The sequence below is a fragment of the Talpa occidentalis genome, unplaced genomic scaffold (genome assembly GCF_014898055.3).
Source record: "Talpa occidentalis isolate TD23 unplaced genomic scaffold, MPIMG_talOcc4v2.1 talOcc4.3, whole genome shotgun sequence".
Lineage (NCBI taxonomy): Eukaryota > Metazoa > Chordata > Mammalia > Eulipotyphla > Talpidae > Talpa > Talpa occidentalis.
The window spans coordinates 1,567,433-1,591,679 of record NW_023603184.1 but is presented as its reverse complement, the minus strand read 5'-3'; the positions used below and the strand labels follow the sequence as shown (position 1 = coordinate 1,591,679).

General features: G+C 48.7%; 1 protein-coding gene across 3 annotated transcripts; it reads left to right on the top strand.

The window, feature by feature from the left end:
* Positions 1 to 2,807: 2,807 nt before the first annotated feature.
* On the top strand, positions 2,808 to 22,235 carry SERPING1 (serpin family G member 1). 3 transcript variants are annotated; one of them, XM_037522235.2, is made up of 8 exons: positions 2,808 to 2,878; positions 3,410 to 3,480; positions 5,296 to 5,722; positions 6,365 to 6,499; positions 8,379 to 8,582; positions 8,763 to 8,902; positions 12,801 to 13,020; positions 13,930 to 22,235. In XM_037522235.2, the coding sequence occupies exons 2-8, from the start codon at positions 3,430 to 3,432 to the stop codon at positions 14,181 to 14,183; spliced, it is 1,431 nt and encodes a 476-aa protein (XP_037378132.1). In that variant the 5' UTR covers positions 2,808 to 2,878; positions 3,410 to 3,429; the 3' UTR covers positions 14,184 to 22,235. The 3 variants fall into 3 exon arrangements, with proteins under 3 accessions (XP_037378132.1, XP_054555176.1, XP_037378131.1); XM_054699201.1 differs by lacking the exon at positions 2,808 to 2,878 and adding an exon at positions 3,086 to 3,104; XM_037522234.2 differs by lacking the exon at positions 2,808 to 2,878 and having other exon boundaries at positions 3,355 to 3,480.
* The last annotated feature ends 2,012 nt before the right edge of the window (positions 22,236 to 24,247 follow it).

Genomic DNA, 24,247 nt, shown 5'->3' with positions numbered 1-24,247 from the left:
AACAGGCAGACTGAAATACACTGCTGAGGGGAGCAGCGGTGGTTCCTGCACCATGTCGGTAGCTCCCTGCACAGGGATTGAACTCATGCTGCAGTGGCTACAGTTAGCTTCATAGGTTGTGTCTTAACCCCTTGTGCCACCAGGGAAGCCCTGGATGGCTTCTAGTTGACACAGGATGCCCTGTGAGGGAATACAACAGTGAACAAGATGGGGGTCCCTCTCCTTCTGTGGGTCACAGTCTAGGGGGGAGACAAACGTGAGTGATGAGCAAACAATGATTGTCTCCCTTGCAATACATGTGAGGATGACAGCAGGTCCAAAGAATGATGTAAGAGACAGGGAGGGGGAGGGAGAGAGAACACTCACAGAGCAAGGGAAAGCTGGAATAACAGCAAAGCTAGCTACAGACCTGGGCTACTACTCCAGCAAGACTATAACCTTTGGGAGTATCATCGTCCCTTCCAGAGATTTCCATCTCATTCTGATCTCTCCCAGATGGAGAACATTTCATCTTACCCATTTTCGCAGGTCAACATCTGACCCAGTAGACTCTGGCCTTGCTCCACTGTCAATAAGACATTGAATAATGGTATCATTCCCTTGGGTGGTATTTCTCAGCCAGGGCTCCAAGGAGAGGGGTGAGCCCCAACGTCTGTGGCATATTTTTTTTACATCAGGTCGACTTCGCTCTGTGTCAGTGGCAGTAGTTGTGTACTTTGTGGGAGAACTGAGGAAACAGTCACTCCAATTGTTAGGGGGAAAGGATGTGCTGAGCTCATCCCATACAGGCTTTGTGGACGCCACCCCCACTCCGGACCAAAGCCATCAGGACATTGGGAAAGAAAAATCCTGTCACCACCAAAGAGAAGGTGGCAGGGACCTGAGGGTGGAGTTAAGCAGCCAGGGTTGGTATAAAAAAACAAACACGTGGGCCTTGGGGGGTCTCGCTCTCTCACTCGCCTCCTGGCTTCACGGCCCCTGGCTCGCACTAGCTCTCAGGGTGCCATTTGGGATTCCAGATAGGCGGATTGGGTAGGACGCATTTAAAACTTTGTCTCCCACTTTTCTCCCTGAGCTGTACATTTCCTCACTTGCCCTTCCCTTGTAAATAAACCTTTTATTAACCTTTCGCGTGTGCCTGCAGTTGAGCATTGATAAGTCCTTTTAAGCGCACGGGTGAGGACCCACAGTCAGGCACCCCGTTTTGTATCAGGGCTGCCCTATAACACAATGACTTCCCGGTCTTCTGCTTCATTTCTAAGTTTTGGATCATTTTGTTTTCAGAGGAGAAACTGTAGGTGTGCAGAGAGTTCACAACCTCTAGGACATGTCTCTTGTGTTTCTGATGCCCACCTGGGGGAAAACCCTGAAGAAGTGTTCTGAGTACAGATGGAGCATCAGCGAGAACTTGAACCTCACCCCACCTAGGCAGCCAACAGTGGGAAGACGCCACATACACATACCCTCAGAGGAAGAGGTCCGGATGGGCTCACCCACCAGGGAGAGGGTCTCGTGGCAGAGAAATCCTAAGCCTGCTCTCAGGGGTGAGGAAGGACTGAACTCACAGACATAAGCAGATTGTCTATCTGAACAGCCCTGTAGAGAAGGGGGTTCTGCAAACACCCTGATTAAGCCCACCTCACACTGCCTAATTAGGAAGAGTGCTTGGCTCAGCTGCAGCTTGGACCCGCAGGAGAGCTCCACCACAGCACCGGTGTAAGTTACTTCCTATGGTTTAGGGGGTATCTAGTAGCTGCAGGGGAGGAAGCACAGGCAAAGCTGGTATGGACTCTTGGGGTCTTCCAGGAACCCCCAAGAAGACACGGAAATGGTCTTACATTTCTGTCCTGGGTGAGTTCTTTATGGTAGCAGTTCTTTTAGCAACCTACTTTCCAGAAGGTGCCAATGACCACAGAACATTAGTGCTGGATTAGGTCATCAGAGGCCTCCAAGTTTTGCAGAAGAGGTGGAGCTGCCAGGTTTAGCCAATAGATAAAAGAATGTCCAGTCTAACTTGAATTTCAGATCTATAACTACATATGTATATAAACATATATATATATATATATTAGAAGTATATAGAAGTATGTAGAAGTATGTCCCAATATTGCTTGGGACATAGACCAAAACTTTTTTGTTGGTGTTTATCTGAAATTTAGTTTTGCCAAGCATCCTATATTTCAGGTGGCAACTGAGACAAGCACCATGTGCTTATGGAAAAAGCAACTTGCAGGTCACACAGCCAGGCCTGTGGGCTCTTCTTGGGCTACTACCCCTCACCCCCAACTAATACAAGCACCCCAGTTTCAGTTTTTAATGGGAGGTGAGTACTCGCCAGGCGGGGTCTGTTACATAAGGACAGGTTCCCGGTCTCCAGAGACAGAACAGTCAGAGCCCAGAGAAGAACAGGGGCGAGGTCAGGACTGCAGGAGATTCAGATCTGAAAGCCAGCCCCTCTCTGTGTGTTCCTGGGCCAGACTTTTCAGGGCCCTAAGGCATAGTTTCTTAATGCAAATAGGTCTATTTCTAAAGGGTCGCTGAGGGTCAGCTGGGATGAATCCTCTTATTGGTGTCCCAGCCTGACAGCTGCATGGAGATGGGGGAGGAAGCTTGGTGGGCAGAGGGGAGCGCTGCTACTTCCCAAGAGGCTTTGGGCTGCTTTTCCCTACTGACCCACACAGCAGGACCAAGTGGACCGGTCTGTATCCTGATTTACTGGAACTCACACCAGCAATCGATCATCCTTAATTTGTAACTGGGCAGTGTCCTGGGCTGGCCAATAGCTAAGACCCACCCCCACCCCCAGACACCCCACCCTCCCCAAGCCTGCAGGACTATCCACTCAGTCTGCCCTGGAGCTGGCAATAGGAGTTTGGAGGTTTGGTGCTGGGGTACCGGGGAGAGGTTTGGGCAGGAGGAAGGGGCTCCTCATCTTCTCCACCAGTTTCCTGTTCCCTTTTATCTCCTCTGCAGTGTCTACAGCCTTCCTTCCACTTCAGGCTTCTTCCTGCCCCCCTCCTCTCTGCCCTCCCCCCCTTGCAGTTGTGCCCTGCTCTGCAGACCTCCCCTCCTCCCCCTGCCTCCTGCCTCATTGTTTGGCTAAAGTAGGACCCCCTTGATGGAACAGATGGACGGAGACCCTGGCCTGGAGGGGGGGAGAGAGCCAGGGCCAGGCGGTGCCGGGAAAGGAAGCAGTTCTGGGAAAACAAAACCGAGGGAGGAGCCAGGGAGAAAGTGGCCCTGGAGGAGGAGGGGGAGGAGGGGATTGGGTGAAAGGGGCCCAGCGAGGAATGGAATGGGGGCGGTGCGGGCGGGTGCGGGCGGGTGCGGGCGGGTGGGGAGGGGTGGGGTGCGGGCAGGCCCCCTGGGCCCAGGCTGGAAGCTAACTCGATGCTGGCTGGCTTCGCAGGGGCTGACGTCTCCGCCCAGATGGCCTCGAGGCTGACCCCGCTGACCCTCCTGCTGCTGCTGCTGGCTGGGGTGAGTGGCCCCTTCCTGGGTAGGGGGCTACGATTAACCCTTCAGGCTCGGGAGAATGAGAGCTGCTCAGAGTTCAGCATAAGTGTGATCTTTCAGAGGCGCTCAGGGAGAGTGTGAGAGGTGCTGGGGGTCCAGACCTACAGGGGTTCTAATCCCGCTGCTGCAGCTATAGAACAGCCCTGGTGACCTTGGGCAAGTCGCTTCTCGAGTCTACCTGCCCTGATTCAGTATGTGGAGAATAAAGTAGAAGGATCAAAGAAACAAGGAACTGGGCGGCATTTTGTGATATAAAAATGGAAAACAGGGCCTCCCTGGTGGCGCAGGCAGTTGAGGGCCGCGCTTTGAAGCTGCCCGCAGCCTCTGCAGCACAGGTTTGATCCCTGCCCGGCTGGTGAGGGTCCCACATGGTGCAGCAGACCTCTCCTGTCGTTCCCACTGCTGCCCTCAGCAGTGTGTTTCCTCAGTCTGCCTGTTCTGTTCGCAGCTCTGTCTCTGGTGAACCCTTTCACCCTCCCGCGCATCTGGCCTGTACCCCAGTTCTTGTATAAATAAAAACTTACTAAAAAAATGAATAAAAATGGAAAGCAGGGCTGCCTGGGGGTTTGACCAAGGAGACTTGCTCCTCCCAAGTTGGGGTGTGTGTGGGGGGGGGGGTGGCAGTAGACACACATGGACCTGGTGGGGGTTAAGCCCAAGAAAGGTCTCAGTGGCCTGGGAGGTCAGGGATAAGAGGAGCCCAGGCCCCCTGGGAGGTGGGAGGCAGGTGGTGCTTACTCTGTGTGTGTGTGTGTGTGTGTGTGTGTGTGTGTGTGTGTGTGTGTATGTGTGTGACAGAGAGAGACAGACATCAGCAGTGTCTTTTGAGATTCTATAGATTGATGTATTGGTGCGGTGACTAGGGGTTCTGGAGCCAGAGACCCAGGTTTGGCTCCTAATTTTCCCTCTGATTTCTCCCAGACCCTGGGTTAGGTACTTACCAAGTCAGCATCTGTTTATCAGTGAAATGGATAATATATGGTTTCTCAGCCCGGAACTAGGCTGTTTGGGCCAGATGATTCATCGTTTTGAGGGGCCAGCCTATGCCTTGCAGACTGTTGCATCTCCCTGACCTCTTACCGCTAGATTCCCAGTAAGGTCTTTACCACCCCCCACCAAATCTCTTTTCCTCCCTTTTGACAACCCAAAATGCCTCCAGGAATTGCCAGATGTCCCCTGGGGAGTCAAACTGTGCCTGATAATTTGAGGGTGACTGGTCTACACTATTTCTTCCTCTCCTCTTTCCCTCCTTTGTTCTTTCCTGTTTCCTTCCCTCCCGCCCCTCTTCTCTTCTTCCCCCACCCCTTCTCCCACCTCCTCCCTTAGACGATCATTTGTCTTTCCAAACAATTTTCGGATGCTGAGTGTTTTCTGTATCCTCATAATTTAGAAAACCAGTGTTCTACTAGTGCAAATGCTGTACAAGGAGGTGACACGAGACAGGCAGGTAGCACAGAGAATTGCAGGACCACAGGAAAGGACAGTGCATACTTAGTTTGAGTTGGGAGACAACCTCCTAATGCAGCAGTTGCTCAGACTAGTAGTCGCTGCCTACTCATCTGCAGAGAATACCCCGGCCCCCTCCCCCTGTATTGCCCCCCCTTTGAAGGAATTAGTGGTGGTGGCCCTAGGACCAGACCGTCACCCACCTGGCTTTCCCAGGAATTATTTTCTGGTACAGGCCATCTTCTAATGCACCCCCACCTTCTCATTCTGCTTTGAGTATTGGACAGGACTGGCCTCCTATGATGAAAAATGAAACTCAGTTTCTTAAAATAGGATAGCGTCTGCTCCATTGAGAATGGGACCCTTCACAGCACCATGGATCCAGAGAGCATTCAAGAAGAAAGTCAAGGGGACATCTTGAGAGACGATAACCCGGAGAATGTGTCCATTTCACACCCCGAAGCCTCTTTCCAAACCAACTCAACCATCCTAACAACCAGTAACACCAGTTTTGAAGCCTCCACTGAGCCTACCACTCAATTCAACCTCACAACTGCCCAGCCCACTTCTGCATCCTGTTGGGGGACTTTCCAGTCCTGCTCTGACTTGGAAAGTCATTCAGCAGAAGGCTTGTTGGGAGAGTCTTTGGTAGATTTCTCGGTGAAGCTCTACCACGCCTTCTCGGCACTGAAAAAGCCCGAGACCAACATAGCCTTTTCCCCGTTCAGTGTCGCCAGCCTCCTCACTCAGGTCCTGCTTGGTAAGAGGCAGACTGCATTCTCTCCAGGTTGTATGTTAGATGGTCCCATGAGGGTCTCCACCCTGGCCCCTGCAAAGCCATGCCTTGGAAAGAAGCTGAAAAAAAATGGGCTACGTTTGGTAGTGGTGGAGGGAGGAGTAACTTTGTTCTTGAACATTTGTTTATACCTTCACTTAATAATGATTTCATAGCACTATTCCTTGGAAAATCATATAAACTATGCATGAATATATAGAACCAGATCCCAGATGCCAACGGTGGTTCAGGGTAAGGGGGTAGGAGATAGAATGGAATCACGATAATGCTGCTTTTTAGCTGTGTGACCTCGGACAGATCACACCACCTCTCTGAACCAGAGTCCTTATCTGGAAAATGGAAGTGGTTGAATCTACCTCAAAAAGTTAAGCAAATAGCCCAGTGCCTGATTGAAGGTCAAAAAATCTCCCTCCCTCTGTCTTCCTGAGGGCTCACAAGTCCCATAAGGGTAAGGAATGGTGCAAATTGCCACAAGCAGTGGGAGTGATGCCGGGACTCCTCCATGGTGGGCGACACCCTCCCACTCTAGTCTGGTCCCTCAACCCTAGTCCCCGCTGGCCAGCCTCTCACTCCTCCTGCAGTTGTCCCTCTTCTCTGCCCTTGCAGGGGCTGGGGACAAGACCCGGAAAAACCTAGAGAGCCTCCTCTCCTACCCTGAGGGCTTTGCCTGTGTCCACGAGGCCCTGAAAGCCATTAAGTCCAAAGGCTTCACCTCAGCCTCCAGGATCTTCCACAGCCCAGGTGAGTGCCTGGGAGGAGAGGATTCCGAGGAAGACCCAGACCTGGGGTAACAGCTAGAACTTAGGGCATGAAGGGGGTCATGCAGAGAAGATGAGGACCCCAGCAGAACTGGCAGGTGGCTCCAGGTGAGACCTTGGGCAAGTCCTTGGCACCCTTTATCAAGTCCTTTGAGAATGAGACTGTCCTTGACCATTGATTAATAGGACCAGAGGCTGGAGGGTGCTAAGCAAAGTAGTTGGGAAAAAAGTTTGCTAATCTGTCAGGGGACTCTTGGGGCTCCTGGTCCTTGTACTCTTGTGTGGATTTGTCATCACTTCTGTGTATTACATTATTCAATAGGTACTAAGAGCAATACACTTCCCAAGCGACCAACATAATTTTATTTTCTAATTTTATTCCCCTGAGCCCCAGGGCTCTGCTGAGCTGCTTCAGGAGTCATGGGGGTGTGGGGAGGTTGGGGGAGAATCAGGAGGCTGAGTGGGGAGTCAGGACCCATCCTGTGAAGGGGAGAGGGAGCCAGCTGGGCCCTGAGCACCCATCAGCCTCCGCCAGAGCCCTCTGTACTGTGGGTTTCAGACATGACTGTATTTGAAAGCACAGTTCTGCTGTTTGAAAGGGTTTGAAAACTCCTGATCTAGTTTAACCCCTTCTTTAAATAAAAAGAACATTTTTTCCTGTCTGTTTTTCAATACCATAAAGGCAGTGTTCATTGTAGAAAACAGAAAATACAGAGAAGCAAAAAAAAAAAACCCCTCATTTTCAGAGGTGGGGAAAATAAGGGCTCTGAGGTATTCAGGGAACATTGCATTTATATCTTTGCTATAAATCCAGCTTTGTCCTCTGTCTTTTCAGGTTGGTGGAAAATACTACTGTGTTCAATATTATCTATTTAATCCAGAAAAAATTTCAACACTTTTCTTTAGCTGCCTTTGGAGGGCAAAGGCCAGGAAGTCTTGTCACAAGCTTGCATTGAGGCTGAATTAAGGGAAGATGAGGGGACACACAGGCAAGCGGAAGTTCATATCTCCAGAAATTTTCTTGACAGGCCATGGTGGCCTGGCCTGCAGAGGCCGCCAGGGCCTCAGAGGAGTTCTGCTGCTGTGCGTTCAGGGATCCTTCCAGCCTCCGCAGTCACACTAGAGGGTAGGGCTGGACCCCTGGTCCCGCAAGAGGGACAGGAAGCATGGTCCTACCCCTGGAAGTTTTAGGGGGCAGAAGGAGGGGCACCCAGACCCCCAAACCTGCTTGCTCTAAATGGGTTCTGCCATCTGTCTCAACAAGACAAACCATGCTTTTAGTGTATAAGATCTTCAACAGAAAAGAACTTTAATACAATTAGTGTGCAAGAGAGAGAAGTAAAGAGAAAGACTGTAGTTAAAATAGTTTCCCCACAAAATACCCAAAGTCACCAGTCCCCTCGTAGGTAAATGCCAAATAGGGTTTGTTCAAAGCAGGGTCGCCGAGACCTGAAATCTTGCCACAAGTCTAAGGTACACTTTGTTGGGGACCCATAGAAAAGAGGCGAGGCACGTCTGGAAGGAAAGGAGCAAAATCAGAACAGAAGTCAAAAGACTGCCATTGTCGGCTCCCCACGGGTCTGTCTCCTTCCATGTCCCCAAGTTCCTGGAACAAGTCCAAGACCAAAAGGCGAGCGTGGCTGCTTCTTCACATGGCTCTGCTCCATGTGCCTCCTCCTCTAGGTCTTCTTGTTCTTCTCTTTCTCCTAAGTGCTCCCAGTCCTTTCTAGCTTCTCCCCACTGCTCAGCTCCACCCTTCCCTGGGGGAAGGGAATCTGGAGCCTCCCCTTTCTATGGAGATCACTCAGTTACAGAAGGGCAAAGGGTGTGGGGGACTCACTCCCTCTGTCCCACCCCTGCAGACCTGGCCATAAGGGACACCTTCCTGAACGCCTCTCAGAGGCTGTACGGCAGCAGTCCCGGTGTCCTGGGGAATGACAGCAATGGCAACCTGGAGCTCATCAACAGCTGGGTGGCAAAGAAGACCCAGGGCAGGATCCGCCAGCTGCTGGATAGCCTGCCCTCCGACACCCGCCTCGTGCTCCTCAACGCCGTCTACCTGAGCGGTAAGGGGCCTGGATGGGGGCGCCTCCCCTCTGTACCCCAGCTTTCCTTCCCTCCTGCCTTCACAGTGAGGGCAGTCAGCCCAAGACTGGGCCTGCTCCAGTCCTTGCTTGACGGACTTGTAGCTCCTCTTCACCCCGTCCCTGCCTGTTGGGGGTGACGCTCCTCTCCCGTCCCTCTAGCCAAGTGGAAGACAGTATTTGATCAGAAAAAAACCAGGATGGAGCCCTTTCGCCTCAAATCCTCTGAGATAAAAGTGCCCATGATGATTAGCAAGAAGTACCCCGTGGCCAGTTTCACCGACCGGACTTTGAAGGCCAACGTAAGTGCTCTGTCTGCCCCCTATTTCGGAGCCCCATGTGTGTTGCCTTCTGCGCTGCTCTAACCCCAGGCCTTGGGGGCACACCCTTACTGATTTACTGTCTCTGCTCCTTCCAGCTCTAGCTCCGTCCTCACTTTGCTCCTTCTCCCCTCTCTGGCTTCAGCGGAGGCAGGTAGTGTGTCTTTTGGGCTGGAAAGTAGGATGCTAAAGTCTCTCTGTCTCTCTCTACTGCATCGAATGGAGAAACAGTGAGTCGTGTTCCTGTTCTGTGCATCTGTTCCTTCCAGTCAACCTGTCCAGAGATTCTGGTGGCTTAGTGTAGTGTGTGTCTGTGTGTGTGTGCACACATGCACGCACACCTCAGTACAGCATGCATCTGTCAGTAACCTCGTGAATCGGTATATCCATGTGTGCATATGTGTGGGAAGTACCTGCAAGCACACACACTATATGGGTTAAGTTCCTCAGCAGAAGTAGACCAGCATCATTTCAATGGGCAGGACAGGAGGGAAGAGAGACTCTGGAGCTCAGGGGTAGTAAGCTAGCTCATGCCCAGTCACCAGGGCTTTCTGCCTTGTTCGGGCAGTGAGGCACAGACCTATGAGACACAACGGTGTGGGATACCCAGGACTTAGTGCCAGGCTGGGGAGCAAAGGATCTGTCCAGGAATATGCCAGGCTTGACTCCTGGCACAGTCTTGTTTTGTCCTCTGCCTGAACCCTTCTTTGCTCAAATTTTCATATGACTTGTTCCTTCTTAGTCAGATATCATCTCAAAGGTGGAGACACCTTTCTCCTGAAAGTAGCTGCCTCCTCACTCTGTAACATCATCCTGGTTTATCATATTCATGGTACTTGTCACTGTCTGAAATTGTGTGTGTCTCTTATTTGCTTATAATATTATCTCTTCCTGAGATATTGTCTCTGTCTTTGGGAATAGAGACCTTGCTTTTCATATAACCTCCTGTATCTCCAGTGCCTGGAACAAGTTTACATATAAGTATGATAAATGCTCATTATATGTTTGCTGAATAAATGAATGGATTCAGTGGAGGGGGCTAAATGGAGCAACTCGGTATAAGTAAGTAAGAAGAATTCATAGAGGAAGTTACTGTTGACCAGGGGTGAGAGGATTCACCAGAGACAGAGTGGGGAACAGAACAGGCAGGTCTACTGAAATACACTGCTGAGGGGAGCAGCGGTCCAGACAGGAGAGGTCTGCCTTGCCATCTGGGTTGCTCCCTGCCTGGCCGGGAATTGAACTCCTGCTGCAGGGGCTGAGGATTGCTTCATAGTGCAGTGCTTAACCCCTTGCACCACCAGGGAGGCCCATTCATTCATTCTTCCACCAGTTCTCTCACACCTATACAATGTATTTAACCACTCATAACTATTTAACAAAGCCAAGATAGAATGTATCAGGCAGAGAGGAGGGAATAAATAAGGCGATCAAGGTATCACTCTCAGAGCACTTGGGGAGAGAGTCTCAATGTGAGTTTTTTTTTTTTAAATGCCAAAGAAACTATTTATATAGTTCATTGGTTTAAAACTAATGCTTGGCCCCCCTGGTGGTGCAGGGGTTAAAGTCTCAGCCTGTCAAGCTATCACCAGCCAATGTTGCACAAGTTTGATCCCTGGCCAGCGAGCTGACCCACCTGGCGCAGCAGACCGCTCCTGTCTCACCTGCTGCTCCCCTCAGCAGTATATTTTAGTCAATCCACCTGTTCTGTTCCCCACTCTGTCTCTGGTGAATCCTCTTACCACCCCCACCCCCCCGCACCACTGGCCTACACTCCAGTTCTTGTATGCATAAATAAATAAAAATAAATCTTAAAACCAATACTTGATTTAATGTATTAAATTCTATTATTGTCTACTAAATTCAAAATCAGTTTTACTTAAGACTTTTAAGTTGCATGTGCTACATTTATAATACTTTTTATATAAAAGCACTTACATTTGCCTTTAATTAAGCCTTATTGAACAGATTAAGCTCCTGTAAGCCATTTATCCCATTTTCAAATATGGTTAATTCATATTTCCATAAGCATTCCTAGCTTACTGGTATACTTTATTTTATAAAAATAGTTTGTAAATTCCATAGACTTGATTTTCTCTTTAAGCATGCCAAGTATCTGACAGGGCAGAATTACAACCCTGCTTAACCATGTTTTCCTAGCACCTCAATCTCACTTGTGAATTGATATTTAAATTTTTTTAAAGATTTATTTATGCATATAAGCACTGGGGCACAGGGTCTCCCTGGTTGCGCAAGGGGCAAATGTACAACCTATGAAGCTATCCACACCCTCTGCAGCACAAGTTCGATCCCCAGCCAGGGAGCTACCCTCATGGGGCAGCAGACCTGTCCTGCCTCGCCCGTTGCTCCCCTGAACAGTGTATTTCAGTCAACCTGCCTGTTCTGTTCCTGACTCTGTCTCTGGTGAATCCTCTCACCCCCCACACCTCTGCCTCTACCCCAGTTCTTGTATGCATAAATAAATCTTAAAAAAAAAAAAAAAGATTTCAAAGCTACGTTTAAAAAAAAAGAACTGGGGTACAGGCCTGAGGTGTGGGGGGTGAGACCTACTCTGAGGTTGCTGGCTTGAAAATTAGAGTTTGCAACATATTAATTTATTGTTCAGAGATTCAAGACCAATACGCAGGACTTGAAGGGTACATGCCCTTTCATGTAATAGTCTAACATCCTATTAGCCCAGGGTTTCTCAACCTTGGCACTATTGATATCTTAGGTTGGATAATTCTTTGTTATGGGGTGCTCTCCTGGGTATCATGGCAGTTAGCATCATCCCTGACTTCTACCCACTAGACACCAATAGTACGGTAAGCCCCCTCCCCCACCCCACCTCCAGCTGTGACAACTAAAATGTCTGCTGACATTGCCAAATGCCCACCAACCCAGAGCAAATTTTCCCTGGGTTGAGACCCATGAACCCTGCACTTCTCCTATACCTTTGGTGAGCAGTTAAAAGTTCTTCTGGGCCTCCCCGGTGGCGCAGCGGTTGAGCGCTGGGTTGCAAAGCTGCCCGCCGCCTCTGCGGCGCCAGTTCGATCCCCGGCTGCTCCCCGGCCACCAGAGGAGGGTCCCACATGGCACGCAGACCTCTCCTGCCGCCCGCTGCTCCCCTCAGCAGTGTACCTCGGTCCTTCTGCCTGCCCTGCTCCCCGCTCTGGCTCTGGTGAATTCTCTTACCCCCCTGCGCTTCTGACTGTACCCAGTGCATGTATAAACAAAACAAACAAACAAATAAATAAATAAATGAAAATGCCTCTATAAAAAAAATTAAAAAAAAAAAAAGTTCTTCTAATGGTAAACTGGGAAGGTGGGTAGGATCAACTTGTACATAGTCTTGAATGCTACCCTAGAGATATATACATCATAGGCAGTGAAGACTGTCACGGTAAATTGGATGGTGTATTATGTGTGTCATAAGCTTCCTGCACAACTTACTTGAGAAGGGAGACAAGATCAGAGAGTTCAAATCTCGCTTCTGTCACACAGATGAGAGTAGGGTTAGGGTGTGGGCCCTGACTTATGTGATCAGAAATTTACTCTTCTGACTAGCACAGAATGAAAGCAGCCTTGTTCTCCTTAACCCCTTGTACCACCAGGGAGACCCTGTGCCCCGGTTCTTGTATGCATAAATAAATCTTTAAAAAAATTTAAATATCAATTCACAAGTGAGATTGAAGTGCTAGGAAGACATGGTTAAGCAGTGTTGTAATTCTGGCTCCCCCATTCTGTGCAAAGCATAGGAGCCTGGGTCTGACTGTTGCTGAAATAGTACAGACGGTAGCAAAGGATGAAGATCGCCTTGTGACACAGAGGGTAGGAGCTGAAGTGGGGAAACTGACAAGGTGCATGTCTTACTCTCCAGATTGGGATGCTGCAGCTCTCCCACAATCTGAGCTTGGTGATCATGGTGCCCCAGCACTTGAAGAACCATCTGGAAGACTTGGAACAGGCTCTCAGTCCCTCTGTCTTCAAGGCTATCATGAAGAAGCTGGAGCTGAGCAAGTACCATCCCACTCTCCTGATGCTGCCCCGTATTAAAGTGAAGAGCAACCAGGACATGTTGCCCATTTTGGAGAAACTAGGTGAGTCTTGGCAGTGCAGGTTTGCTCCCAGGCCATCAGAGGAGAACAGTTGGGAAGGGCTCACTAAATCGGGGTGAGCATTCTAGATTATTTTTTGCATCCATAATCTCGGGTTGCCCCCAGAGAAGCAGGTGCAATTATGCCATTGGATCATTGAGGAAGCTGAGACTCAAAAAGCTTACATGACTTACCCAGGGTCCCTTGAACTCATTCAAAGTGAGCCAAACATCAATCAGGTCTCCAGCTCTCCCGTCTCTTTCCACTGTGGCTCATTGTGACGTAGCACTGGGAAAGGTGACCCCGGTGTGCTGTGGGTATTCCTTTCTCAGAGACAGTTCTAACACTCAGCTGCCCCACAGAATATGCAAGAAGCTATCTGGGTAAAAAGAGCTGGAGGGCGCTAAGGTTAGGGGAGGTGATTCTAAACCTTTGGTCTCACTTTCTGAGCTTTGATCTTGTGCCCAGAGAGATCACTTCACTTTCTCTTGTAGAACATGACTTCCTAATAGGTGATCTCATTTCCTAGGCTCTGACATCATCCCTTTACAGAAAATGACTTCATTTGATAACAGATGACTTTCCTCTGATATATTACCTCACTGCCAAGGTCCTTGAGGACAAAGAATCCATGACATCTTTTTCAGGGTTTTTGGCATCATTTTTAAGGGTTTTTTAGGGGAGGAGACAAAGCCTCTCACCACTCAAGAGAAGGGTGGTTGAAGTAAAGATGGATCCACTGATCAAGGATCCCACAAACTGGACCAAAAGGCATCATATATTGTTTGATGAGCAAGGGGGAAGAGCAAGAATGTGTTGAGACTTGGGACCAACCTAGAAAACTCAGGACAGGTCTCCAGCAACTGAAGGTTTCCAGATCTTTGACTCTGGTTCTCTCTGATTGTGCCTTAGAATTCTTTGACTTTACCTATGACCTTGACCTGTGCGGGCTGACAGAGGACCCAGATCTTCAGGTCTCTGCGATGCAGCACCAGACCATGCTGGAGCTGACGGAGTCTGGAGTGGAGGCTGCTGCGGCCACTGCTGTCTCTGTGGCCCGAACTCTGCTGGTCTTCGAAGTCCAGCAGCCCTTCCTCTTTATGCTCTGGAACCAAGAATACAAGTTCCCTGTCTTCATGGGGCGGGTGTATGACCCCAGGGGCTGAGGAACCCAGCAGGGGCCCACTGTGGGCAAGCCCACACCCTTCACTCTTGGCTCTCCCAGTTGCAGCCCACTGTTGCCTGCCTGGACAGGCCCTGAGCCAGCTCCTGCCCAGGTCTCCTGTATCCCCTGTCATCCAGGGTCTGGCAAAGGAACCTGCTTCTGTCCCTTCCCTGTGACTCTGCAAAATACTTTTTACAGCTTTCTCTGGTTCAAGTTGACCACACTACAAATAAAACCTGGCAGACCATGACATCCTCTCATTTAAAGTATAGAGGACAAACACTCTAGTGGACCTTGTATCAGCTACCTATGACTGTGTAACAAATCACTCCAAACTTAGCAGCTTCAAGGAGCAACCATTTATTTTACATAAACCTTGGGGTTGGCTGAGTGGCCATGCTGATTGGGCTGGACCTGGCTGGTCTCCCTGGGCTGGCTTGTATGTCTAAAGGCGGTGGATGGGTTGGGGAAGGACTCATGGTAGGATATTCTCCACTTGGCTCTTCTCCATCCTGCCATCAGGCTATCTACCCTGCAATAGTACAATTCCAAGAACAGGCGGTCTTTTTCACAGCTCTGCATCTCTGCTGGCATCAAGGCTACCATTTCCCATCAGCCAAAGCAAGTCACATGGCCATACCTGGAGGGGAAAGACCTGCCAAGGTTCCATGGCTGAGTCACCAGCTGGGGGAGAATCGTGCCATGTGTTTATCCCAGCCCCTGCCACATTAACTGGTCTGCAACAACTGGCAGCAGTAGTGACGAGCTCAGGTGATTGGGAACTCACAGGTGGTCTGCCATGAGCTTTGCAGGCCTTTGATCCTCACAACTTTATCTAGTAAATTGAGAGCGGCTGAGTCTCTTATTCAGAGTCACTCCTGGTAGGAAATGCCAGACAGGAACCTGCAAAACCGTCTCTGTGGCCCTTAAGTCTGAACTCATGGCCCCACCTTCTTTGTTTCTACCTCTCTATCTTAAAGCCCTCCCTTCTCTTGGTGTTTCATTTATTTGTTCAACAGATAGCATGCCTAGCACTTGTCAGGCTAAGTGACACTGACATAAAACGTGGGTCTACTTCCAAAACCTAATGCTTGTTGGGGGCCACGGATGGGAAGATAACTTTTTGGGGGAGGGATATTGACCCTAAATTTTCATTCCATCTCTGAAGATATCTCAGCACCAACTGGAAATGTGAACAAGGAGAGGCAAAAGGTAGAAAGTGATTCTGACCCTGCACACAGTACTTTGTGACCGTCCCCACCATGCTGAGAGCCAGGTAGTATTCCTGTCTGTGAGCTGAGGGAGGTAAAACTCAGAAATGTTAAGGTCACACAATTGTAATTGATCTGAATTTCAATGGACTAGGTGGCTTATTTGGTCAGGTTATTTCCCTTCTTTCCAAACTAGACTATAAATCAGATCAGTGTTTTCTTATAACCTCCACCAGGTGCCCCACCAAGCTTATTAAAGTGCCTAACGCTAAAAACAAAAACTGAGTGAATGAATGATTGAATGAATGAATGACCACATCCAGGTAGGAGGGAAAAAGACTCCTATGCATCTAGAAAAAGTAGAGGATCTCCCTGGTGGTGCAGGGTGTAAGTCTCAGTGCCATCACTGCTACTGCCCAAGTTTGATCCCCAGCCAGGGAGGTGACCCACCTGGCACAGTAGACCTCGCCTGTCTCGCCCCGCTGCTCCCCTCCCTTCAGCAGTGTATTTCAGTAGATCCACCTATTCTGCTCCCCACTCTGTCTCTGGTGAATCCTTTCACACCCCGGACTTCTGGCCTACAACCCAGTTTTTCTATGCATAAATCTCTAAAAAAAAAAAAAAAGTAGAAAAACTGAACACAGAATTTAAGTATTTCCTGTTGTGAGGCTTTTCTTATAATAGGATGTGAACCAATTTTTTTTGTTTGTTTTTGTTTTTAGCTCATTCATGATTGAGTCAGTGTGGGGCTGGCAGGTCTTGGGTCTTGGTTGTGTATCTCCTGCAGTCAGCTGGGGGTTAGCTGGAAGGTCTGATGAAGTTTGGCTTTGCTCAGCTGGTCTAGGTCTTGGGTCTTAGCTGAGATGAATGAGCTGACAGACTCTGCTCCTTTTGGTCTCTCATCTCCCTGGCGGTTAATCTGACCTTACTCATTTGGAGTATAAGAATCTAAGAATGTGGGCACAGGCATGAAAAACCTCTTGTCTAAACTAGAAAGTCATGTAACATCTGTTCTGGTTTATTCTGCTGGCCAAGGCAGGTCATCAGACCAGTTTAGATTTAAAGAGGATAAGTCTCTGGGGCCTCCCTGGTGGCGCAAGGGATTAAGACACAACCTATGAAACTATCCACAGCCACTGCGGCACGAGTTAGATCCCCAGCCAGGTGGCTACCCACATGGTGCAGCAGACCTCTCCTGCCCCACCTGCTGTTCCCCTCAGCAGTGTATTTCATTCAATTTGCCTGTTCCCACTCTGACTCTGGTGAATCCTCTCACCACAACCCCACACTTCTGGCCTGTACCCCAGTTCTTGTATGCATAAATAAATATTTTTTTTAAAAAAAGAGGGTAAGTCTCTGCTTCTCAAAAGACCTGCAGTCACTCTACACAAAGGCCATTGATACAAGAAAGCATAAATTGCTAGCCACATAGTTGTCTTACGCTAGTGAAGAATTAGCAATTTCTGCAGTAACTTGCTGCTCTGAGGCTTTCCTAAAAGAGCTAGATGCTTTTTGTCTATATCATAAGAATATTAGAAATGACATGTCAAGTTTCAAGTTGCTTGCATGTAATTTTACTCTTTCTTCTGCTACCGCTGTGTCACACCTAACAACCCCCAACTTCTCTGCCTGCAAATGTCAGTTCTGAAAAAGGATGATATACCCATAGACACACACATCTAAGACCTCTATCCTCCCACCCTACTCTGGGCTAGACAGCGTTCAAGTGATCTGCTTCCCATCCTCAACCACACAATCCTCCTGGTGGGGTTTGGTTGAGGGAGAGAACCCTAAAGAGTGATCAGGGTTCTGTTGCAGTTAGTCCTTGCTGCCACATGGTGTCACTGTTGAAACTTTGTCCTGCATAGCCTTTGAACACTTGGAACTTCCCATGAATTCTAGATTCTCAGCCAATGTGAATTTAATTCTCTTTGGTTCCAAAGTTTATGGTTTGCAAATGTTTAACCACTATTTCCAAAGATTAGTACTTTTGGGTTTTGCCTGGATTCTGGAAGACTTGCTGTCTGAGCCACATGATATGTTAGAACCAGCCTGGTCCTTACAAACCATTACAGCCCAGCTAGAACCGCAATAGCAGCAACAACTACCTAAAGCACATCTCACATGTACCAAGCTGTCAGGTGCCACATGAAGAACTTTCCATGGGTAACAATTTTACTTAAAGATGATTGCACCTCATGAAAGGGCCATGTTACTGAAGACATGTTATAACTCCAGACTATATGATTTGACACTGTATTTCCCAAAAGAATAATTATAAAAGGTAAGGAGAGGGCTCTTCAACCACTGTAGAATTTTTTTGTCATTGTGTTTATTTACTAAACACTAAAATCTCTGCTGTTTCACCACATGGCATGTCATGACAGTTACTTGGGCTTTTTCAGGGTTTTATATTTAACTTCCATTACAAAGTTATTGATTCTGGACAGTGTTTTTGGCACCAATGCCACCACTTAATGAACAATGAGATAACATCATTCTAGGATACAGAAAAAATTTTAAATGATAAAGTTGAATATTAAGATAACAGTACATTAGTCATTAATGTCACTATCACGAGTTATAATCTACATAAACAGCTCTAGATTCACAAGAGATCAATGTCGATGGCAATTATTTGCTTTGGTCAGTTCAAGTGATGTCATGTGGCAATAACTGTAATTACAACCCACTCGACTGCCAATTTTGAAGTCACACAACCTCAATTTTTTATTAATTTAAGGGGACTTGAAGCTTTTCACATTTGCATAATTCAAATTCACATAACAGGATAGCATCACACCATTATGATCCTTTTTTAATAGAGGAAAATGAAGCTTTAGAGAGCAATTAATCTAACCCTCCAATGTCTCACGGCTGATGAATAGTGGAGCTGGGAATAGACCCCAGTGCTTAGAACTTAGATTCCATTTCTCTCAAGGTAACTTTATTTTAGAGAATCTACTAATATTCCTGTCCCAAGCAAGCCCTAGTTGAAATTACATTCATCCGTCCCAAAACTTCTCCACAGAATTTTTTTTTAAAGTTTTATTTATTTATGCATACAAGAGCTGGGGTACAGGCCAAAGGTGCAGGGTTGAGAGGATTTGCCAGAGACAGAGTGGAGTGCAGAACAGGAGAATTGACTGAAATACACTGCTGAGGGGAGCAGCAGGGAGACAGTAGAGGTCTGCATGCCATGTGGGTCAGCTCCTTGGCTAGGGATCGAACCCATGTCGCAGTAGCTGTGGATTGCCTCATAGTGCTTATGCTTAACCCCTTATGCCACCTGGAGGCCCTGTCCACTTATTTAAGGGCTGCCATTCTGAGACCAGTGCACAGTTCTCTGCCCCCCAGTGTTCTCTGCTATTCCCGGCCAACAGCACCTCCTCTTCCAAATACCACCCCAACATACACAACCTTGGCTAATCTATAACATAGTCATGTATTTTGCCTTTTCAATCCATCCCCCAAGAGGTTCCTTAGGAACCTGGTTGAGTAGGTGCTTCTCTGGCACCATAGAAGCTTAAAAAATGCTTAGTAAAATACTTTTGAGTCAAAGTGTGCAATGTCCAATATTTGGGTAAAGATTGCATCATATAATGATGACGCTGATGTTATCCTAATGTCATGTGTCTCCTCCCATAACCAATGCAGGTAGGAATCCTGACAGCATAGCTTCTCATAGTTATATCAGCTATGGTTCTGCCTTACAAGTCGTCTCTAGGAGAAATGGCACAACGATGTGAGGGTGATCTTTCCAGCTCTCTGCTGCTCTGGGTCTCTTATCCTTGGGGTCAGGATTTTTAACACTCCATGGGTGGATGCTCCAGTCAGATTGAGGGATAGTTCCATCATGGTCACTCAGTAAACATCTGGAGTCAGGAAGTTTAGCTATTCCAGGATTAAACAATGGGCCACCCTGCAGATTTTCTTTCCTTATCTATTTAAATCTACTACCTAAAGAAAATCTATACTCTGCTATTGTTCTGCAGGGACCTTTTCCTTTTCCCTTTTCCCCTGGTTGATACATGGCATCTATAGAATTGTATGGTCATACTCTTCATCTGTTTTCACTTAAAAATTTAATCTAACAATTAAAAAAATATGAAAAAATTAGCTCTCCAGAAGAATACTGGGAAAAAAGGAGAAAACTAATTTCTGATACCAAATAGTCTCTGATACTAACTAGTCTCTGATGAGGACAGTCCTTGAGTCCTGGCCTATTCTTGTCCTGGGACGCTCCCTGTCTCAATAGGGTTGGGAGTTGGTTTGACATGGGAAGTTCTTGCAAACCAGAGAAAGTTCTCTGATTTCATGCCCCCACTTACTGCTCTGAGCTATAGAGTGGTGGTCGCCCACCCAAACCCACCTACTATTCTTGCAGCTTTCACAATAGCCAAGAGATGGAGGCATGTGGATCAACAGAATGCAGGGCCTCCCTGGTGGCACAAGGGTTGAAGTCAGTGCTATCAAGCTATCGCCAGCTGCTGTGGCATGAGTTCGATCCCCAGCCAGGGAGCTAACCCACAGGGTACAGCAGACCTCTCCTGTCTCACCCACTGTTCCCCTCAGCAGTATATTTCAGTCAGTCTGCCTGTTCTGCTCTACTCTGTCTCTGAGAGTCCTCTCACCCCCTGTACCTGGCCTGCACCTTAGCTCTTGTATGCATAAATAAATAAATCTTTTAAAAAAATAAAGTAGCACAGGTCTTAGAAAGAGAAAGTAGGAGGGTGTGATCAGGGCCTGGGGATAGTGGGAGAAGGGAAGTCCTGTTCAATATGTAAGCATTTCAATTTTGTTGGACAAAAAAGTTCTAAAAATGTGTTGTGAAATGTGTATATAGGTAACCCTACTGTCCTGTATAGTGAAAATGGCTGAAAGGGTAAATGTTATGGGTTTTTTTTTTTTTTTGGTTTTTTTTTTTACCACACACATACAAAAGCTCCATTCATGGGCAATAAGGATGCCCCAGGGACTCCCCAGCAGTGAGATACTTACCCCAACTCGCACAATGGGTATTGTCTTCCTCCTTCATGAAGGGAGGAGCAGAGAAGCTGAGAGACTTATTTGAACCAACAGCCACCTGACCCCAGCACTCTCAGCCTCTCACGCTTAGACCAACAGCTATGACACTGAGCTTGGAAGCAAAACCTTCCCCACCAGTCTTCAGATAAGACCCCACCCTGGGTGACACTCTGATTTCAGCTTCAGGAGAAATCAGGATCCAAGGACTCAGCAACTATTACCCCGCCCAGATTCCTGATCCACAGACACAATGAGAAAAGAGGTGTGTGTGGTCTGAAGCCTCTGTGTTTTGGATAAACTTGTTACCCAGCAACAGGCAACTAATCAATATACCTGGCTTGTATGACAGACCAGATGAGGTCTGTTTCACGCAGATCCTGGAGACTGCAAGCAGAAAGTAGGGGTGTCTCCCCAAAGAAAGCTAAGGTGTAGTGTTAGAAGCGGATGGAATGCCTCCCTGGTGGAGCAAGGGGTTAAGACGCAACCTATGAAGCTGTCCACAGCTTCTGAAGCATGAGTTCGATCAACGGCGCCCAGGGAGCAACCCACATGGTGCAGCAGACCTCTCCTGTCTCACCTGCAATTTGGTAGATCTGCCTGTTCTGTTCCCCACTCTGTCTCTGGTGAATCCTCTCACCCTCCGCCCACCCCTCCCCACCGGCCACATCTGGCCTGTACCCCAGCTCTTGTATGCATAAATAAATAAATCTTTAAAAAAAAGAAAAGAAAAGAAAAGAAGGGGATGGAATCCAAGCAGGCAAAAGTTCCACATGTCTACCTCACAAATCTGTTTGGGAATGTAAGGAGGCAGCTGGAAACACATCTGGAGCTATAGATTTGGCAGTGATTCGTATAAGCACAGGTGACGGTTGAAACTCTAAGACTGGATGAAATTGTCCTCCAAGGGAGAAGCATCGAGGGCAGATCTTTTGGAAATACCAAGATTTAAGGGACAGATGGAAGAAGAGGCAGAGGTGAGCAGGCCAGGGCAGAGGTCTAGCAGACACATCTGACATCCAACACTTTGTGCTCGTCTGGTTGGTAAGACACAGCCGAGAAGTCACGGCCTCTCTCAGAAATGCCGGCCTTCAGTTTGGAGTTGTATATCGGGAAACCACAACAGAGAAGTCAGCATGGAAATCAGGCTCACGGATGAGTTTGCCCAGTGAGACAGCGGCTGTAGCGGCTGGGGAGGGAAGTGGACTCACGGAGAGGGAGTGGAGATGGGATAGTTGGAGAGCAAGGAGGCATTGCCCAGAGGCCACAGGCCTTTCAAGACTGATACAGTCACTCCAGGCAAAGTCTACGAAGTGGACTGTGTGCTATGAGGCTTGAGAAAAGAACGAAGCATCAGTATTGAGGGAGCCACAGGTCATCCAAGTGGGAAATATTCAGTGGGAATAAGGGGTAGAGACCAGACAGCAAGGGTTAGAGAATGGGAGCCGGTGAAGGAGAGTGGTGAATGCAGACTGGAATTGAGAGAATTTTCGGGGCAGGTTGTGCGAAGGTTTGAGACCAGGTGCAGGCTGGGTTGAGAGTCTGAACCATGTGGGCCTTCCTGGTGGCGTAAGGGGTAAAGTCTCAGCACTATGAAGCTATCGGCAGCCACTGCAGCATAAGTTCAATCCGCAGCCAGGGAGCTACCCACATGGCACGGCAGACCTCTCCTGCCTCGCCCGCTGCTCCCCTTAGCAGTGTATTTCAGTAGATCTGCCTGGTCTGCTCCCCACTCTGTCTCTGGCGAATCCTCTCACCCCCTGCACCTCTGGCCTGTACCCCTGTTCTTGTATGCATAAATAAATAAATCTTAAAAAAAAGAGTCTGAATGACGTATTACCACTCGCGACTCAGTGTGACGACAGAGACAGTGTCCTTTCTTGAGTTCTAGTTCTTCTTTCTGAGACAACAGGTCCAAAACTTCCCCCAAACTTGGTGTCTGCAAACTCTGGCTGTAAAGAGCCTGTTAATTAATGTGGGGGCCAGACGGCTCCCTCGGAGCCACCACCTTCTGTGGGAAAGCTGTCACAGACACTGGTGGCCACGCCGGCAGGGCTGTGTGCCAACCAATTTTATTTGCAAAGAACCAGCAGAGGGCAGGATTTGGCCCTTGGGCTGTCCTCTGCTGACCTCTGTTCTAGGCCTGTGAAAAGGATTGGAGGGGCCATCAATGGGGCAGCTGATGCAGCAAGAATTCCTATTCAAGACCTCAGGGAAATGGGTTTTCCTCAGAAAGAACGTTCTAGCATCTCTTTGGGCACTTGAAGTGTGACTTTCTCTTTGAGTGTCTGCTTTATACCCTCAGCTGTGAGTACCTCAGGGCCAGGAATGTCTTCCAGCAATAGCTGCAGACTCTTCCACACAGGAAGTGCTTAGGCACATAAGTGGTTGAGCGAAGCAGGATGGTAAAGAGACAGAAAACCTGGTTGTGGGAGGAGGAGAGGTTGAAGGGTCTCACGCGGAAAGGTCTCCGTCGGTCACGGGGAATCAGGAGTAATGTGATGTATAAGCAGGTGAGCTTTCATCTGTTTCAGATTCAACCCTTCCAACATGTAGAGGCTGGGGGCAGATGGTCACCCTGTGCCAAGAATTACAGAATTCTAAGTGGTGTACCCAAACGGAGATGTGACTGGACTCTGGGGACTAGGAAGGAAGGCAAAGGGGCACCCCCAGAATGGCCCTGGACTTGCTGTGGGGAGGACTTGGCCAACAAGGCCACGGCAGAGCCCAGGCACATTCTGGAACCTCCATAGGAGGAGGGAGGGCTGTGGAGGTGGGGTGGCTAGGAGCCAGATCGCTCCTGGGTGCGTTTCTTTACACTGCTATAACAGGTTGGACCATGTCTGGCTGTTTCTGGCTTCCATTTTCGACTCTTTCCTAAGAAGGAAGGGGGCCAAGCAGGGGTTTGGAAGGTGGTAAGTGAAAAGGAGGCCCTTTCTCTGCAGCTCGCACCTGAGCATGAGGAATCCAGCCAACACGGAGCTGAGAGGGACGGAGGAGAGTCTGTTGCCTGATGGGGACCTGGTGTCCCCGCAGCACTGGGCACAAGGGGCCAAGGGGAGTTGGCTACAGGCTAAGGCAGAAGCGGCAGAGAACTGAGGGTGGCAGCCCTGGGCAGCCAGATGGATAGGTGGGAGGCGTCTCCTGGTGGGGAAAAGGGTATCGGGCATTTCAAGATAAATGATGTCACTGGAGCTGAGCAGAGGCTGGCGGGAACTGTTCAAGACACCCCTGTCTGTCCCCGCCTGCCTTTTCAGCCCTGCTATTCCTCTTCATACGTCCTGGGTTCCCACCGACTTCCCAACCAATCCTGAGCACATCCTGCCGCGTGCCCCCTTTCAACCTTTGTGTTGTTCCCTCTTCTTGGCGGTGCCTTGTCCTCCTTCCTCCCATCTTCTTATTTTCAAATCCCTTCTCTTCTGGGCCTCCCTGGTGGCGCAAGGGGTTAAGCGTCAGCATCATGAAGCTATCTGCAGCCACTGCAGCACGAGTTTGATCCCCGGCCAGGGAGCTACCCACATGGCGCAGCAGACCTCTCCTGTCTCCCCGCTGCTCCCCTCAGCAGTGTATTTCAGTAGATCCACCTGTTCTGCTCCCCACTGTCTCCAGTGAATCCTCTCACTGCCCTCCACCTCTGGCCTGTACCCCAGTTCTTGTATGCATAAATAAATAAATCTGTATAAAAAATAAATCCTTTCTCTTCTTCAAGTTTTGGGTGCCACTTCCTTTAGGAAGCCTCTTGAGGTTCCATTCTCCACTGGGGGCGATCCTTCCCTCCTGTGAACTCCTTATCTGTCTGCCACCAGAGAAGTCACTAGGAGTAGGGGCA